At 39.4% G+C, this 18,458-nt stretch overlaps 1 protein-coding gene across 9 annotated transcripts in view; it reads right to left on the reverse strand.

Moving 5' to 3' along the window:
• The window catches only part of FOCAD (focadhesin), a 313,853-nt gene that overhangs the window by 153,144 nt on the left and 142,251 nt on the right, over window positions 1-18,458 (reverse strand). For all 9 annotated transcript variants that reach the window (XR_007146086.1, XM_047828975.1, XM_047828979.1 and 6 more), the window contains 4 exons: window positions 14,236-14,340; window positions 13,030-13,131; window positions 12,379-12,509; window positions 10,328-10,454 (listed from right to left, as the gene is read on the reverse strand). Coding sequence is in view for 8 of the 9 variants with exons in the window: in XM_047828975.1 (XP_047684931.1) it covers window positions 10,328-10,454; window positions 12,379-12,509; window positions 13,030-13,131; window positions 14,236-14,340 (465 nt within the window). In the remaining variant the exon portion in view is untranslated. The remainder of the gene's footprint in view (window positions 1-10,327; window positions 10,455-12,378; window positions 12,510-13,029; window positions 13,132-14,235; window positions 14,341-18,458) is intronic.

Consider the following 18,458-nt stretch of genomic DNA (forward strand, 5'->3'; position numbering starts at 1 on the left):
CGACTGAGCCAGCCAGGTGCTTCTCTTTTTCATTAACATTAGAATTTAAGATATCAATCCCAGGATAATCAAACAAAAGAGGCCCTAAGTTTTCAAGCTCTAATTTATAGAAATGTTGGTTTTTATGAAGACAAACATCCTTAGTATGGTAAACATTACACCATTCAGGATTGTTATTAATTACTGGTCAAACAGTAATTAAAGGACACCTAGTGAGACAAGGGTTGGCAATGTCCCAAAAGCAGATGACAAAATCATTTTGAGCAGCAAGGCAACAATGCCCCAAAGAAAGTTCGAAAGAAACAACTGGCCAGGGCAGCCCTTCTTTCCTAGCAACGCTCCTCTGTGACCAAATGTTCTTATGTTCTCATTCTTAAAGGACTATCCACATCATGTGCATTTTTTAAGAATGTAGGTAACAGCTAATAATGCTCCAGTGGCCATGGCTACCTAGAAGTCTCTGCATTATTTGGGGAGAAGAGAAGAAAGATGTTGGTAAAACAGTACAGCTTCTTTGGAAAACAGTCTGGCCATCACTCACCCGGTTCAACACAGAGTTATATGATCCAGCAAATGCACTCTTAGATAGACAGCCAAGAAAAATGAAACATATGTCCACACAAGACCGTGCACATGAATGTTCATAGCAACATGATTCATAATAGCCAAAAAAATGGGAAAAACCCAAATGTCCACCCCCTAATGAATGGATAAATAAATCGTGGTATTACCCAGCTATAAAAAATATTGTAGGGGTGTCTACAGTCAGTTCATTAAGCATCCCACTCTTGATTTCAGCTCAGGTCATGATCTCATAGTTCATGAGATCAAACCCCATGTCGGGCTCTGTGCTGACAGCATGGAGCCTGCTGGGGATTCTCTCTTTCTCTTTCTTTCTATGTCTCTGTCTCTCTGCCCCTCCCCTGCTCATGTTCTCTCTCTCTCTCTCTCAAAATAAGTAAAAATTGTTTAACATTGCAAAACAAATAATATATTGATACATGCCACAGCATAGATGAACCTTGAAAACATTATGCTAATGAAAAGCCAGTGACAAAAGGCCACCTATTATATGGCACCTTTTATATGAAATGTCAAGAAAAGGGAAATTTATAGAGACAGAGATATGGAGATATGTGTACTTAACACAGTGTTCTCTCCTCCTAGACTGTGACTTCCTAGGCCCAAAATGGCTCATAAATCTTTATACCCAGAGAGCCTTGAACATCCTGGCTTAAATTGTCAATATTTTTATTTTAAGGTTAACGCTTTTTGTTTTCTGCCTAAGGAATCCTTGCCTAAAGTTTTCTGTGGTGGCCACAGGGTTTGAGGGGGAAGCCACACCATGACCTCCTCCCTTTCTCTCCTCCCCACCTCTACTCATCAGAGGATGAATAAATGACAATGTGGCAGAACACTTCTGAAAGGCTTCCAACCCTTTCTACTTGAACTTCTTCTGGAAAAGGCAGCAAACTGCATGAGATTAGGAGACGAATGGACCCCTTTTATACCTACAACCCATAAATCTATAAAGTAAAACAAGGACTGTTTTGTTTTATATATATATGGGCCACCTGGGTGGCTCAGGTGGTTAAGCGTCCCACTTCGGCTCAGGTCATGATCTCGCTGTTGGTGAGTTCACGCCCCACGTCTGGCTCTATGCAGACAGCTCAGAGCCTGCTTTGGTTTCTCTGTCTCCCTCTCCCTCTGCTTTGTGCTCTCTCTCTCTCTCAAAAATAAATGTTTAAAAATATATACATAAAAGCCAAAAAATGCTGAAGTTTGGATTTAATATGATCTCAACAAGATGAATTTCAAAAGCACTCATAACAATACACAAATGATATAAAACTAAAACTAAAATATACTTAACTTTTCATAACTTCCACTTAAACATCTATATTGAATTAAATCACCACTCTGCCTCCTTTATTAATAATTCTCCAACGCCCTAAAGCTAAATGTACATAGGCAAGCTCACTACGGGGAAACAATGTAGATTTTTCGTCTCCTTAATGACAACTTGTCATTTTAGGACATAAGGGATTATGGGCTCCTGGTAGCAAGCAGAATGTTCCTGACAAAAGAAATGCTACGCTGAAGTTAATGAGGTAGTGACACAACTGAACTGTTCTCCCTGGTGACAAATAATACTGGCAGAAACTTGGGTACAAATTGCAACACTCTTCCTCTTTCTCATGCCCAGGTAAACGTGGAAAGTTACTACAACAATAAGTGAACTATTTAATAAGATCATAAAAATATCCTTAAAATTCTAAAATATTTATTCTAAGAACATAATCCAAAAGAAAGTTAAAACTTTACCCCTGTCATGACTTCCTAGACTATTAACTACAAAGCGGGGAAAGTGGGAAGCAACTAAAAACCCAATCAAAAATGAATTATTTGATTACTGATGATACTTTTGCTCAATGGGATTAAGTCATTACAATATGTAACAACATCGAAAATATTCCTAGCCATGGGGCACCTGGGTGGCTCAGCCGGTTAAGTGTCTGACTCTTGATTTTGGCTCAGGTCATGATCTCATGGTTGTGACACTGAGCCCCACATAGAGTTCTGTGCTGGGCATGGACCCTGCTTAAGATTCTCTCTCCCTCAAAAACAAAACACAAAACAAAAAACAACGATTCTCTCTCCCTCTCCCTGGCCCACCCACCTCATGAGCACTTGTGCTCTCTCTTTAAAAAAAAAAAAAAAAAAAAATCCCAGTAAAATGTAGAGAAGGTAGAAAAAATATATTTGTAAAGAATACAATGGAAAGGAATACGAACAAAATGAAAACGCTTTTGTGACAAGTTTTTCATTTTTTTCATTATTCAAAGTAAATGTGATGCTCTAAAAACCAAATGTCTACAGAGTGATATAAAAACACTGCAGCGCATCTTTCAAGCTTATCATCTAATTTTTAATCAGTAAAAACACTACGAACAATTTATCTCAAAATATCTTTTTCATTAGGATCTTTATGCAAAGCCTAAGTTATGTAAAAATCTCGTGCAGTAAACCAATCACAAAGGAAACGGAGAAGACGTGTGGAAAATGAGTACAAATATCACACTCATAAAAAGATTTCTTGAATAATATCACACCATAACAAGGTCAACTGAACACAAACACGACTAATAAAAACACATAGTGGTAGTTTGTGAATTATCTCTCAACAAAGCTAGGGTTGTTTTTTTTTTTAAGGTGATTAAGATGTAGACTTTGAATTCAGACAGATCTGGGGGCACCTGGGTGGCTCAGTAGGTTAAATACCAGACTTCAGCTCAGGTCATGACCTCACAGTTTGTGGGTTTGAGCCCGGCATCAGGCTCTGTGCTGATGGCTCAGAGCCTGGAGCCTGCTTCGGATTCTGTGTCTCCCTCTCTCTCTGCCCCTCCCCCACTTGTGCTCTGTCTCTCTCAAAAATAATAAACATTCAAAAATTTTTAAATTAAAACAAATGAATTCAGACAGATCTGGGTTTGAATCTTGGCTCTATCAAGCGTTAACTTAATGACCTCTGGCAATTAATTTAACCACTGTCAGCCTCCCAGAAGAAAACAGTACCTTGCACTCAGAAGGCTTTTTTTTTTTTTTGAGTAAGATTAAATGAGATAATAAATATAATGATTGTAGTATATAACGGTTACTATACAGAAAACACTCAGTAAATCAGTATATGTTTACTAATACTATTATTAAAACATCTCTGATCGTTGTACATAAACCAAAATGAAAACATTCTGCTAATTTCATTAAAAACAAAGAAAACGTAATATGTAGACAGAGTAGTAAAGTGGAACATATGGGTCTTCCTCTAATGTTTCATATGGTTTGATAAGCTCCCTTTGTAGCAAAAGGTCCATTAAAAAGCTCGTGATTTCCCAGTCTCCTTTACTTTGAAGTACAAGAACATTTACTAATCATTCCTATAGGAACAAAATGTAACTTGGCTGACAAGGCAAGTTAAATGCTATAAAGAAGAAAATAGTCAAAGGATCAGAATAGACATTTCTCCAACAAGACATAGAAGTGGCCAAGAAACATAAGAAAAGCTTAGTATCATCCGACAAATGCAAATCAAAGCCTTAAATGAGATCCCACTTCGCATGCACTAGGATGGCTACAGTTAGAAAAAAGGAAAAAGGGGTGGTGCCTGGGTGGCTCAGTCACTTGAGCATCTGACTTCAGCTCAGGTCATGATCTCACAGTTCAGGAGCTCAAGCTCCACATCAGGCTCTCTGCTGTCAGAGTGAAGCCAGCTTCAGATCCTCTGTCCCCCCTCTCTCTGCCCCTCTCCCACTTGCACGCATGCACGTAAGCGTGCTCTCTCTGAAAAACAAATATTCAAAAAACGAAAGAAAGAATAAAAGGGGGAAAAAAGGCAGCTAAGAAGAAGTGTTGCCGAGGAAGCAGCGAAATTAGAACCTTCATACACTGCTGGTGGGAACGCAACATGGCACAGCCATTTTGGAAAACAGTCTGGCAGTTTCTTAAACAGTTAAACATAGAGTGAGCATGGGACCCAGCACTTCCATTCTTGGGTGTGTACCTCGCCAACAGGAACACATAGGTTTATGCCAAAATCTGTACACGAATGTTCATAGCAGCGTTATTCATAGACCAAAAAAAAAAAAAAAAAAAAAAGGAAAACATTCATTGACTGATAAATGGGTAAAATGTAGAGCAGCCATACAGAATATTACCCAACCATAGAAATAAATGATGTACTGATACATGTTATAACATTGACGATGCTTGGGATTCTCCCTCTCTGCCTCTCTCTCTCCCTCTCCCTCTCTCCCCTTGCAGGCACTCTGACTCGCTCTCAAAATAAGTAACAATACACTTTAAAAAAGAAAAAGGAGGGGCGCCTGGGTGGCGCAGTCGGTTGAGCATCCGACTTCAGCCAGGTCACGATCTCGCGGTCCGTGAGTTCGAGCCCCGCGTCAGGCTCTGGGCTGATGGCTCCGAGCCTGGAGCCTGTTTCAGATTCTGTGTCTCCCTCTCTCTCTGCCCCTCCCCCGTTCATGCTCTGTCTCTCTCTGTCCCAAAAATAAAAATAAACGTTGAAAAAAAAAAAAAGATTTAAAAAAAAAAAAAAAAAAAGAAAAAAAAGAAAAAGGAAATTAAGGCAAATGGGGATGGAATGGGGCAAAAAGTGATGAGATGAGAAGCCTGAATGGAAAAAAATATGAAAAAGATAACGCAAAAATATTAATTTTCCTTTTAAAATGGCAAACCCTCAGCTTGAAGGCAGAGGAAGGTTCTTCTTTCAAGCTCATATTTTTCAAAGGAAGGAAGCCTCAAACTAACAAGAGTGTCAGACTCAGAGCGAGTCTTAGATCTACTTTCCTTCTCTTTCATTTCTGAGCCATGTGAACCTTGTAAAGTTACTCGAATTACCAGAGCCACTGTTTCTTCAAAATAAAATGAATTCCCCGGGGGCACCTGGGCGGCTCAAGTTGGTAGAGCATCGGCTCTTGATTTCAGCTCAGGTCATGATCCCAGGGTCCTGGAATTGAGCCCCCTATCTGGCTGTAGCACTGAGCTTGAAGCCTGCTTGAGATTCTCTCTGTCTCTTTCTCTCTCTGCCCTGCTCCCCTGCTCGCTCACTCTGTTAAAAAAAAAAAAAAAAAATGAATCCCCACATCACAAAATGTCCAAATTCACATTAGGTACCCAAGAAATGGTAGCTGTAACTTTTCACATAGTTCCGTGTACAAAAACAAACAGCAAACAAAAACCATGTGTGAAGTCCTAAATCAATAACCAATAGTGTTAAGGAAAGAGTACGTTTCTTCTCCAGTTCCCGAATGGAAACTACAGTCTTGTCTTTGTAATTAACCAAGATTCCTAGAATTTCCCCTTTCTAATTGTTTAGTAAAGCAGCACAGGAGAACCCCATATTGGAACCACAATCTTCACCTTGACAGAGCTGACATTTACATGGAATCCATCCTTTCAATCTCTCACTGGAGACCATGATAAATGATTAAGCAGCAGTCATTGCAGGCTTAATCTCGCCCTCCAGGACAAATGAATTTCAGGACTGTGACTCCAAACCTGAGGGGTTCCCTGCCAACCTTCAGAAAAAGAGCTCTGCTTCCTATACAAAGGCAAGGATGGGAAAGCCCAACGAAATCCAATTTGGGATGGTCTTCCAAACGAGGTACTTTCCAAAAGATAGGGTTGTTCAATGTTACTCTCTTTTCCCCACTGGTTTCTAAAATTTCACTGTTTCAGGCTTTCTACATTCCTAATTATATTTGACAGTCAAGGATCTAAAAAGCAGTGGATAGACAAATTACTACCAAATGCTACTGGGAAATAGATTTAGAACGATGCTGAATATTTTCATTCTTGAAACGCTTGGCAACCATCAATGTTTCACACATGATATCAATTAGAAGACAGAATAAATGGCCTCACAGAACGCATGCTGGCTTCTGTGGATAGCATGCTGGCAGGAAAAAAAAAAAGGAGAAAAAGGCTAGGCCAAACTTAGTGGATGTGGCCTGGTGAGAGCCACCAAACTGAGTATATTTTTGCAACTTTAACACACATCGCAGGACATAACAGCAGCAGCTTCACAAATAATGAACACATACCAAAAAAGCTTGGAAAGGCTTAAACAAAACCCAAAGATGTATTAATTACCATCAAGGCTCGTCAAGGGGAAACAGATTATTCCTACTTATTTAAATGAACATAGAGCTATTCATTACCAAACATTTTTTTTTTTAAGAGCGTATTTCTGTTGCCAAAATTAACTGTGATGCAGTCAGTTTGAACAAATTCCACAACCTGGGACACTTGTACTATCCATGAGGAAAAGATGGTAAATAACACTATTTACCTCTAGTAAATACCAATAAAATAGTGGAGTTGTCCCCCAGACAAGAAAGATGAAAAATAAGGGATGAGATGGGCCACCTGGGTGGCTCAGTCGGTTAAGCGTCCGACTCTTGATTTTGGCTCAAGTCATCTCACAATTCATGAGTTCCAGCCCCACGCTGGCAGTGTGGAGCCTGCTTGGGGTTCGTTCTCTCTCTCTCTCTCTCTCTCTCTCTCTCTCTCTCTCTCTCTCTGTCCCTCCCCTGCTCTTTCTCAAAATAAATAAATAACCTTTAAAAAAAGAAAAAGAAGGAAATGAAAATAAGTATTCTTTTTTTTTTTGTTTTGAGTGAGAGAGAGGGAGAGCAGGGGAGGGGCAGGGAGAGAAAGGAAGAGAGAGAGAATCCTAGGCAGGTGCCACATCCCCAGCCCAGAGCCCAATTCAGGGCTTGAACTCACAAACTATGAGATCGTGACATTAATCAAGGGTCAGACACTTAACCAACTGAGCCACCCAGGTGCCCCAGAAAATATTCTTTGTAATAAATGAAGTTAACGGATTGGGGCTGTTGTTTTATGATTTATTCTCACAGAAAGGATTAAAAGAGGTTAGCGTGCCTTTGTTAGAAAGACACATAGGATTTCTTCTTTCATTTGCAACATGGCAGTTGAAGTGTTTTAAAAGCAAGTTTTTGATAAAAATATCATGTGGGATTTGGATTTCATAACATGAAAAGAAACAGAAGGGGAAGGGGTGAGACACAATGGAAAAGTGACGTGCCTTTAACCAAGCAGAGGAACAAGTATTAAGGTATCAAAGTAAGACACAAGCCTCCTTAATTAAAATACCTAGACATGATGTCTCCATTTGTCCACAAGACGGTGGAATGTGAGAAGCAAAGAAACTGCTGTAGGCTGAACATTCGTATCCCCTCCAAAATTCATATATTGAAATCGTAATTCTCAAGGCGATAGTTTTAGGAGCTAGGATCTTCAGGGGATGGCTAGGTCATGAGGGTAGAGCCTTCATGACTGGGATTGATGCCCATATAAAGAGACTCCGGAGAGCTATCCTTCCCTTTCAGCATGTGAGGTTATGGCAAGAAGAAAGTTATCCATCAAGATAGTGGTCCACGAACCAAGAAGCAGGCTCTTACCAGACACTGAATCTGGATCTCAAACTTACCAGCCTCCAGACCATGAGAAATAAATGTGTGTTAATAAGCTACCCAGTTTAAGTTATTTGTGTTAGGACAACCTGAATGGATTTACACAGCATATGGCACTATGGGTAGAAGTTTGGATCGGGGGAATAGATTTCAACCATCTCAAATTATCTCCTTTAAGTATAGAAAGAGGCAACAAGAGCTTCAGCACTGAAAGGACAGGATCCCATTTGCAGGAAGAAGTCAAGTCACTATCATACATGAGCTGTAGAGAAAAGATTAAACAAGAAACAAACGACTTTGAACCTCCTTGATGGCATGGACTATATCAAACTGTGTACCAACTTTTCAGGAGCAAACTCAACATTTAAAGAGTACCCGTGTGGGTAGACATTATACCAGGTATGGTGTGTGTGTGTGTGTGTGTGTGTGTGTGTGTGTGTGTGTTGAGTAATCTTTTATCTTCATTTGAAGAAACAGAGGCTCAGAGGTTAAGTAAACTAACCAAAGGACACGTAACTAGTAACTGGTATATATACCAGGTACAGTCCCATGACTGCCCCAAAACGAAAATGCTTCCTACCACACCAGGCAACATTTTTCCTATCTCCAGTACTTACTCAAGTTAATGATATCTTAGAGAAACGGAATGAGAAAACTAACGCCACACACTGAGCATTTCTTATGAGTTAATAAGCATCTATAGACAACAGAGCTGTTGAATGGGTGGAGAACACAATGGAATTACAGCCCCAGTCAGACAAAATTACCATTCGTTAGAGGGAAAAAGTTAATTTCGGAAATGAGCTGATTTCTGTTTGGAAAAAATAATGAAAAGGAAATACTCCCAAAATGGTAACAGTGATCACCATTCAGAGGTAAACGTATACAATTCTCTCTTTTCTCAAAGCTTCTACTGAAAACACATTTCAAAATAACGTTTAGAATTATTTATTATGAAAGTAATATAATTATTAAAGTGACACTTTGCAATTCCGGATGACTAACTGACACAGTAAAGAACAAAAGCCCTTGGTCACGTATAGTAGTCCCCTGCTGTAATATGAAACCCTTAACAACTCTGTCAACTACTGGGCATGTGGTCTAAAAGCATTGCCCTTAGCACGCATTGGTTTCTAAACAGTGACAGTGCTTGCTCTCTGCTAAAATAAGTGTTTATCCAAGAGAAAATTACTTTTAGGAGCGCCTGGGTGGCTCTGTTGGTTAACCGTCCGACTTCAGCTCAGGTCGTGATCTCACGGTTTGTGAGTTCGAGCCCCTGTCGGGCTCTGTGCTGACAGCTCAGAGCCTAGAGCCTGATTTAGATTCTGTCTCCTCTTCCCTCTGTCCCTGCTCACTTTGCTCTCTCTCAAAAACAAATAAACGTAAAAACATTAAAAAAAGGAAAAAAGAAAGAAAATGAGTTTATTCTCATACCAAAATCCTGAGTGAACAACCTCCCTCCAAGGACTATTTTCCTCATTTATAAAATGATGTTATAACCCCTCTATTGCAGAATTAATGAGGAACATAAATGGAAAGTACTTTGCACAAGAACCTGGGCGTATAAACACTCAATACAGTCACTGCCTGTATTATTGAATCATTATATTCATTATCATATCAACCATAATTGCCATAAGCTAAGAGAATTCCACCTAGTCTCAGTCACTAAAAGACTACAATTGTGTAAGTATGTTCACTGTGCGAAGACTTTGGTTCGGTTGATAAATGATCACTGACATAATTACCGCATTTCTCCAAAACGGTTAAGGATTCTCTCTGCTGTGTTGTGATTGGGGGAGTGGTATAGAGTTCAGGAAACGATTTGGAGGCTCAAGTCTAACATCAATCCATCCTACCCAAACTGATCACCAGGAAAGAAACAATCCTTGGCCAGTCTTCGGGCCAACAATCGTTTTTGCTGGCTATAAAACTCCCGCTGGCTTATGCCAATCCCTTCTCCTCTGCTTCTTAAGCCTCTCTGATCACCAAACTAAGAAGCAAATAGACTCAAGCGCTCCTGGAGCCTAACTTTCCCTTCTATGTTAACAACGACGACAAGTAAGAACAGGGAACAGCATACAGTGGTTTTCTTTAGCCTCTGGAGCACATCCACAGAACCCGACATTTCAAGACTCCCCTCCAGAAAGGATTTCTAACGTAGAAGGTCTTGCTTCCCTTCCCCAACAAGAATCCCTGGGAGTGACTATTCCAGCACTTAGTTACTCGACTCTGAACTTGCAGCCTGGTAACTCGTATGCCTCGTAAAACATTTTCTGCAAAACTATCCCAAACAGTGTCGAAAAGCCTACCTCAGCTTGGCAGAGGGCATGAAGACCTTGTAGCACCAAGGCTGCTGGAGTGGCTTGGTCAGGTTTGGTGCACTCATTCAACACCTGGGAAATGGCTGCCAACATGTCTGCTCCGTGCTGATAGGGCCTGTGAGAAACGATCGTTCAGAGACCAGATTAAAGTCGAAGAGCGCAGGCGCACTCCCAGGACATCTGCCTGAACAGAGAGCGTTCGTGCTTTTCTTTACGCTTGTGCCCACTGAACGCTGACCCTCCAATACGAATGCACGTTTTCGTCCAAGATTCGCATCATCGTCGTTACTGCTGTAACCGGAGACTCATTTCTGATACAGAAATGTTATCCAAAAAAGGGGACCCGTGCTAACAAATGTTACTCTTCCCTAAGCCGTACATCCTATTGTCTGAATTGACACAAACTCAAGTCTCCGGTAATGGTGAAAAGAACTGACCGACCTCATTGAGATTATCAGTAAAAGATAGAGCTATTTCCTGCCTGCCCCTTGCTCTGGTTATCAGCCACTGACTACAAAAGCAGGGATTGCGTATCAGAAAGTCATTTATGACAGTAGCGAAACTAAGGGGGTTACACCTATCACAATAATGATGCTGATGCTGAGGACGATGATAAAAATAATGAAATGAATCGTAACTGACCAAACACCTATCTCATGCCAGGCACTCCGCTGGATTCACGCACTCAGGCTCCTCCTCTCCTCTCCTCTATTCCACATGTCATGTGCTGTCCCCAAAAGGATTTTAACTCCCCAGAGAAATGCTCAGGCCCATCCTTGGCTTTCCCGGTCACCCCTGAATGACGTAATAGTTTTCTCTAACGAAATACCAACCGATAAAACTGCCCGGCTGGATTCTACGGTTCCATTGTCTGGCAAACGGAAATGATTTTCCAAAACTGGAAAGATCTGACAGATCTTGAAGTGGCAACTGAAAGGAACACTGAATATATTCAATAGACTCTGACCCGGGCTGATATTTAACTTTTACTGAACCTCAACTTTAAGTGTGTAAAATTAAAATGTTGGCTAATGGGGTGCCTGGGTGGCTCACTCGGTTAAGCATTCAACTCTTGATTTCGGCTCAGGTCATGATGTCACGGTTCATGAGTTCAAGTCCCACATCGGGCTCCATACTGATGTTATAGAATCTGCTTGGGATTCTCTCTCTCTCTCTCTCTCTCTCTCTCTCTCTCTCTCTCTGCCCCTCCTAGCTTGCATTCTCTCTCTCAAAAAAAAATAAAAATAAAATAGAAATGGTGGCTAATAATTCCTTCATCTCTAAAATTTTTTCCATGCCGGTACCTCAAGAGAATCCAAACTCTCAGGTGTTGGGTTATACGTGTGTGACTTGTAGAGTGAGGTTATGTTTGGGTGGCCAAGAGACTGAAGCTTAGAAAAGAAGCAGAATTGCTGAGGTTTAGATCCATGCTGATCTGAAATTTATTTGAAACTGGAATCATCCACGTTACCGCTTCAGGATTAATCCATAATCGACAAGAGCAGAGTCACTTTCCTAAGACCCTCACATCTTCCTATACTCTAGAGCATACATGGGGATTCAATAATAGGCCTCCCTTGTAATAATTCCTAGTAATTAATTCTATGCGATGAGTCACAAATAAGGCCTTCCCTATTAAAACTCTTTATAACAATCGGGCATAACATGGGGAAAATATAAGAACGAACAGTTTGACTTTACTCCACTGTTTAGGTTTTAGAAATTTGTTGTATACAAAAAAAAAAAAAAAAAAAAGAAAACATAACATCACATTTTTATTATAATATTGTTATCCAGAAAAGGATCTGAATTTCCTATAAATCAAGATACAAGGCTAGTACTGAGATAGACATGCTTGTTTCTTGAAGTCATTATCCAATATTATTAAGTTTTATAATTAGAAAACTTGACCTGAAAATTAACTTATTCTTACTCAAATACCCTCTGCCTATCTTTCCTGGATTCTCGCTTGCAATAAAAGAATTAGGTGCAAAATAATACACCATGATATACATTCCCAAGAGTTAAGCACAGCTTACCTTTGCTTACATATGTCTCTTATCGATGCTGCTTTAGCGATGAGTTTCTCCCACTGGACTTCTTTGCCCACAGACAGAGAAGGCACGTCAGACATGGCCATGAAACGCTGCAGTTCAGGATATACACGATCCTAAGAAGGCAATTTCACAAAAAAGGTAATTTCCCAACTTGAGTTGAATAATCACTTTACACAGCATTTTTACCTCCAAATCTCACATTTGCATCGCTAATTACAATGCATTTCTTCTAATCAGCAGAGAACAATGCTTTTGTGATTGCTGGGGATTTTCTTAGAGACCCATGCACGCCTCATTTCATAAGACAAGAAAAAGGTGGCTGAATCTCACCCTAATTACAAAGGCTCTAATCGTTTATAATCACACTTCTATTACGTTTTCCACACAGATGGAAAAATCAATTTCAGAATTCAGGAAAAAAAGTTTATTTTCTATTCTCAATTTCTCTTTGAGAGCCAATCACAGCTGACTGCCTTACAGATCAAAAGCTTCCGCTGAACCAAACTTTCTCAATGCATCACGGATGTGCCTCCTTAACACGACTGTATCAAAGCTTTGTCACGCGTACTGAAAAACTCATTTGCTTCGGCGAAAGGAACATGTTTGATATGCAAGTGTTTTATCAGAGCTCACCTGCTTTTCCCACAAAGATGTCAACAAGCGCACAGTGACAGCTCTTAGGTGTGGAGTAGTTCCAAGAAGTTGGATCACTCGTAGAATTTGTCCTATGCACACCTAGAAAATATTGAAGAAATTATGGTTTCACAAATGTAAATGTAGATAATCCTGAGGTTACCAAAATAACGTGAAAACCCCTTATTATAAAATAAGGACTGAAATAGGGGCGCCTGGGTGGCGCAGTCGGTTAAGCGTCCGACTTCAGCCAGGTCACGATCTCGCGGTCCGTGAGTTCGAGCCCCGCGTCGGGCTCTGGGCTGATGGCTCGGAGCCTGGAGCCTGTTTCCGATTCTGTGTCTCCCTCTCTCTCTGCCCCTCCCCCGTTCATGCTCTGTCTCTCTCTGTCCCAAAAATAAATAAACGTTGAAAAAAAAATTAAAAAAAAAAAAAAAATAAGGACTGAAATGGAAGCTAACTATAATATTACCCATCTTTCTGAGAGGTGGGGCATAGTTTTAGGGAGGAGCTAGCTAGCAATCCTTGGGGCATAAAGACCTAATCTCAGACAACAGCCAATGGGAAAACTTGGCTATGAAATAATTTCAAAGAATTCATTCTTTAATTTTTTTTTTAAATGTTTATTCATCTTTGAGAGACAGAGAAAGAGCATGAGCGGGGAAGGGGCAGAGAGAGGGAGACACAGAATCCAAAGCAGGCTCCAGGCTCCGAGCCGTCAGCACAGAGCCCGACGTGGAGCTCGAACTCACCAACTGCGAGATCATGGCCTGAGCCGAAGTCGGGCGCTCCACTGACTGAGCCACCCAGGTGCCCCCAAAGAATTCATTCTTAAATACTATAATAAATACTTTGGGCCCAACAAGGAAAATAGTGGTCATGGCAAAATTAAGAGCTCAAAATTTCACGATACCAAACAAACTTCAATGTAGTATTCATGCCTCACTTTCTCTTTTTAAATTTATTATTTACTTTTGAGAAAGACAGAGAGAATGCAAGCAGGGGAGGGGCAGAGAGAGAGAGAGGGAGAATCCCAAGCAGGCTCCACGCGGTTAGCACAGAGCCCGACGTGGGGCTTGAAGTCACAAAACTGAGATCACGACCTGAACCAAAATCAAGAGTTGGATGCTTAACCGACTGAGCCACCCAGATGCCCCTCATGCCTCACTCTCTTTTTGCCCCCAAGTAAATTGGTTAAATACAAACCTTGTGAACACCAAGTGTAGGCAAAGTATACAAGATATCATTATATAATACAGGTTCCAGTGGTCTTCCCAATTTGAACATCAAAACTGGAATCAGATTCGGTACCTAAAATAAATTTAAAGAACATATTTGTTATGCCTTCTAAGATAAATCAATCTCCAAAGCAATCATTATTGAGGTTTTCTTCAAAAGAATAATGGGAATATATATAAATTTCAAGACTTAACGTTAGCTAGCCATTTTTCGTTAATGCAGTTTCGCAGTACCACTAATACTCTATTTCTTTCGTAATTAGCCACCAAATACCAATCAAAAATGTTTTTCTTAAACAACTATGACATTACCTCTCAGCAATACGAAAGTAGTTAAAATATATCCTGCCCCAAAGAAGTTTACCGTTCTAATGAGAAGCTGACACTTAGGATATATACACGAAAAATAACTGTAGAGTGAAATATGTTATTCCAATATGAAATAAGTAAAATTAGTTGTACGGTAAGGGAGGGTTAATGGCAAAAACTTCCCTGCAGGTCTCCATTTCAATCCCCACGATAAAATACGAAGAACAATTCATTTGTGGATGAAAAGACGTGATATTGTTAAGATGGTGATATTGTCCAAATAGGTCTGCAGATGCCACATAATCCCCATCAAAAACCTAGCTGACTTCTTTGCCAAAATTGAAAAGTGGATCCTAAAATTCATGGGGAAAAGCAAGGGATCCCCAGTAGCCAAACAATCTTGAAAAAGAATCAAGTTTGAGGACTCAAACTTCACAATTTCAAAGCTTACTACAAAGCCACAGTAATCCAAAGAGTGTGGCACTGTTACAACAACAAGAAATATAGATCAATGAAACAGAACTCTGAGTCCAAGAATGAATCCTTACATTCACGTCCAGTTGATTTTTGATAAATATTCCAAAAAACCTACAATGGAGAAAGAAGAGTTTCTTTGAAAAATGACACTGGATTTCAACAACTGGACAGCCACGTACAAAAGAATGAATCTGGGTCCTTTCCTTACACAACACATAAAAATTAACTCCAAGTAAATTTCAGACCTAAGTGTCAGTGCTAACACTACCAAACTCTTGAAGAAAACATAGTAGTAAATCTTTGTGACCTTGGGTTAGGCAAAGCCTTTTTAGATGGGACACCAAAAGCGAGTGCAACAAAAGAAAAAAAAAAATACATTTCACCAGCTTAAAAATATCTGTCCTTCAAAGGGCACCACAGAGGGGGGGAGAAAAAAATCACAGAATGGGGGAATTTTTTTTTTTTTTTTACAAATCATCCATCAAATAAGATATTTATATCCAGAATATATAAAGAATTCTTCTAATTCTGTAATAAAAGGACAAAGAACCCAACTCTAAAAGGGCAAAGGATCCAAAGAAGATAAGCAAATGGCAAGAAAGAAAGACAGGGATACTCAACCATCATTAGCCATGACATAACTGCAAATCAAAAGCAGGATGATATAGCCCTTAACATCCAATAGGATCGATAAAAAAAAAAGACAATATCAAATGTTGGCAAGGATGTGGAGAAATGTGGACCATCATGCACTGCTGGTAGGAATATCAAATGGTGAACCCCCTTCAGAAAACAGACTGGCAGTTTATCAAATGGTTAAACAGAATTACCAGATGATCTACAATTCTACTTCTAGGTATCTATCTACCCAAGAGAAATGAAAACATTTCCACACAAAAAACCTGTACAGGAATGTTCAGAGCAACATAATTCACAACAGCCAAACAGTGGAAACAACCCAAGGGTCCATAAACTGATGAGTGGATAAATAAAATGTAGCCTAGGGGCATCTGGATGGCGCTGGTTGAGCATCTGACTCTTGACTTCAGCTCAGGTCATGATCCCAGGGTCCCAGGAGCGAGCCCCATGTTAGGATCCGTGCTGAGCATGAAGCCTGCTTAACATTCTCTCTCTTTCTCCCCCTCTGCCCCTCTTCCCTGCTTGTGCTCTATTAAAAAAAAAAAAATGTAGTATAGCCCTACAATGGGAATATTATTCATCCATAAAAAGGAAAAGGAACCAACAGGGATGAACTTTGAAAAGATCACGTCAAGTGAAAGAAGCCAATCATAAGAAACCACATAGTAAATGATTCCATTTATATGACATATCTAGAACAGGCAAATCTATAAAGACAGAAAGTAATTGCATGAGATCGGAAAGTTGTAGAGGGAAATGGGGAGTGATTGCTAATGGGTACAAGGTTTCTTTGGGGGATGATGAAACTGTTCTCAAAGTATTTGTAATTATGTTTACACAACTCTGTGAATATACTAAAAATCACTGAACTGTACACTTTGCATGAATTACATAGCATATATAACACAAAGCATGTGAATTATATCTCAATAAAACTATGAGCCTATCGATGGCATACTTTAGTACCAAAACGAATTATTTTCCTTCCAGTGCATTTCAGTTTTGTTGTCCAGAATGTTACATGTCCTTTATCTGCTATAATCTTAGAAAGTCTGTTTCTTCTAAGCTTAAGAAAACATCTACTTTAATTCACTTTCAAGAAGGAAGAAAAATTCTCCAAACCCTACTAACCAAAAAGTAACAGTTGAACATTAATTCATTAATGACCTTGACCATGATATACCATGGCAGCATTTGGAGCTACACATTATAAGGGCCACAGGCTCACAGCACATAGCCAGAATTGATGTTTTTAACAAGTGCTGGGACTCTGTTAAAACAGAAGTTCTATCACCCTATATTGAGCAAATGAACGGAGACAAATTTTTGAATTGGCTTCTTATTCCCCATTTTAATTAAAAACAAAAGGTTATCTTAGATTGCATTACACAAGTCTCAATTACCCCTTCTGGTAAGATTTCTACCAAGACACGTTGACAGATTCTTAGTTCTGGGAAGGCAATCAGTACATTTACTGACATTTTATAAAATAGTGTATTTAGCCGTATGGCTTCCAAACAACTGGTTTAATTATATTGTCAGAAAAGAAATAAAGTACTCTATTTATGTTAAAGAGTACAGTTTTGTTTTGTTTTGTTTTTATGAGCCCCAGACTTAAAAAGTATGTATGGGTGTTTTTTTGTTTTTTTTGTTTTTTTTTTTTTTGCTGAGTTCAGGAATGAAAAAAACCTACGTGGGAAACTTTTACTGTAAATAATCTTAAATTCATGCCTTCAACAGTTCCAAGGCTATTATAGCCCAAATTATATCCTCAAAAGTAAATGGGAAAAATAAAATAGGTATTATTTCATTAAGAAAACAGATGCAGATATAGACGTGTGGAAAAAAAATTTTTTTTTTGCATAAAGTATGTACCATTGTTTTCCCAATGAAATAACATACGTGTATTGATTGATTTGAGATGTAATTATGAGCTCTTGATTCCTCTGCTCTTGACCATTCTACTCTCTGCAGGCAGAAAACACAATGAATGCTCTGACTTTAAATTTAAAATAAGCTGGGGGCAGCTGGGTGGCTCAGCTGGTTGAGTGTCAGACTTCAGCTCATGTCACGATCTCACCATTTGTGAGTTTGAGCCCCGCATCAGGCTCTGTGCTGACAGCTCAGAGCCTGGAGCCTGCTTCAGATTCTGTGTTTCCCTCTCTCTCTCTGCCCCGCACCACCACCCGCCCCCCAGCTCTGTCTCTCTTTGTCTCTCAAAAATAAACATTAAAAAAATTTTTTTAATTAAAAAAATAAAATTAAATAAGTAAATAAATAAATAAGTAAAATAAGCTGGAAAGTGTCCTCTAATCCACAGTCTCAAGATCTTCTGGTTTTAGAAAATACTAAGCTTTTGCTTCCCTTTTTCAGAATTCAAGTCACTGATGAACAACTGGTTGAGAATGATGGGATTATTAAGGAGCTCCATAAGACTATCAGCAGATTCGTCAACAGAAATCTTATAGGCCATAAGGGGATGCAGGATAATATATTTAAAGTGCTCAAAGAAAAAAAAAAAAAAGACAACCAGGAATACTATGTCCAGCAAAACTTTCCTTGAAAAACGAAAGAGAAATAAAAACGTTTTCAAATAAACAAAAGCTGAGAGAATTCACCCATCAGACCTGCCTTTAAAGAAACTCTAAAGGTAGTCCTTCAAGATGAAACCAAAGGACCTTACACAGCAACACAAAAGCATATGAACGTATAAAGCTCACTTTACAGGTAAATAAATAGAAGAATACACAATACTATAATACTATG

This window comes from Prionailurus viverrinus, chromosome D4 (genome assembly GCF_022837055.1).
Source record: "Prionailurus viverrinus isolate Anna chromosome D4, UM_Priviv_1.0, whole genome shotgun sequence".
In the NCBI taxonomy this organism is placed as follows: Eukaryota; Metazoa; Chordata; class Mammalia; order Carnivora; family Felidae; genus Prionailurus; species Prionailurus viverrinus.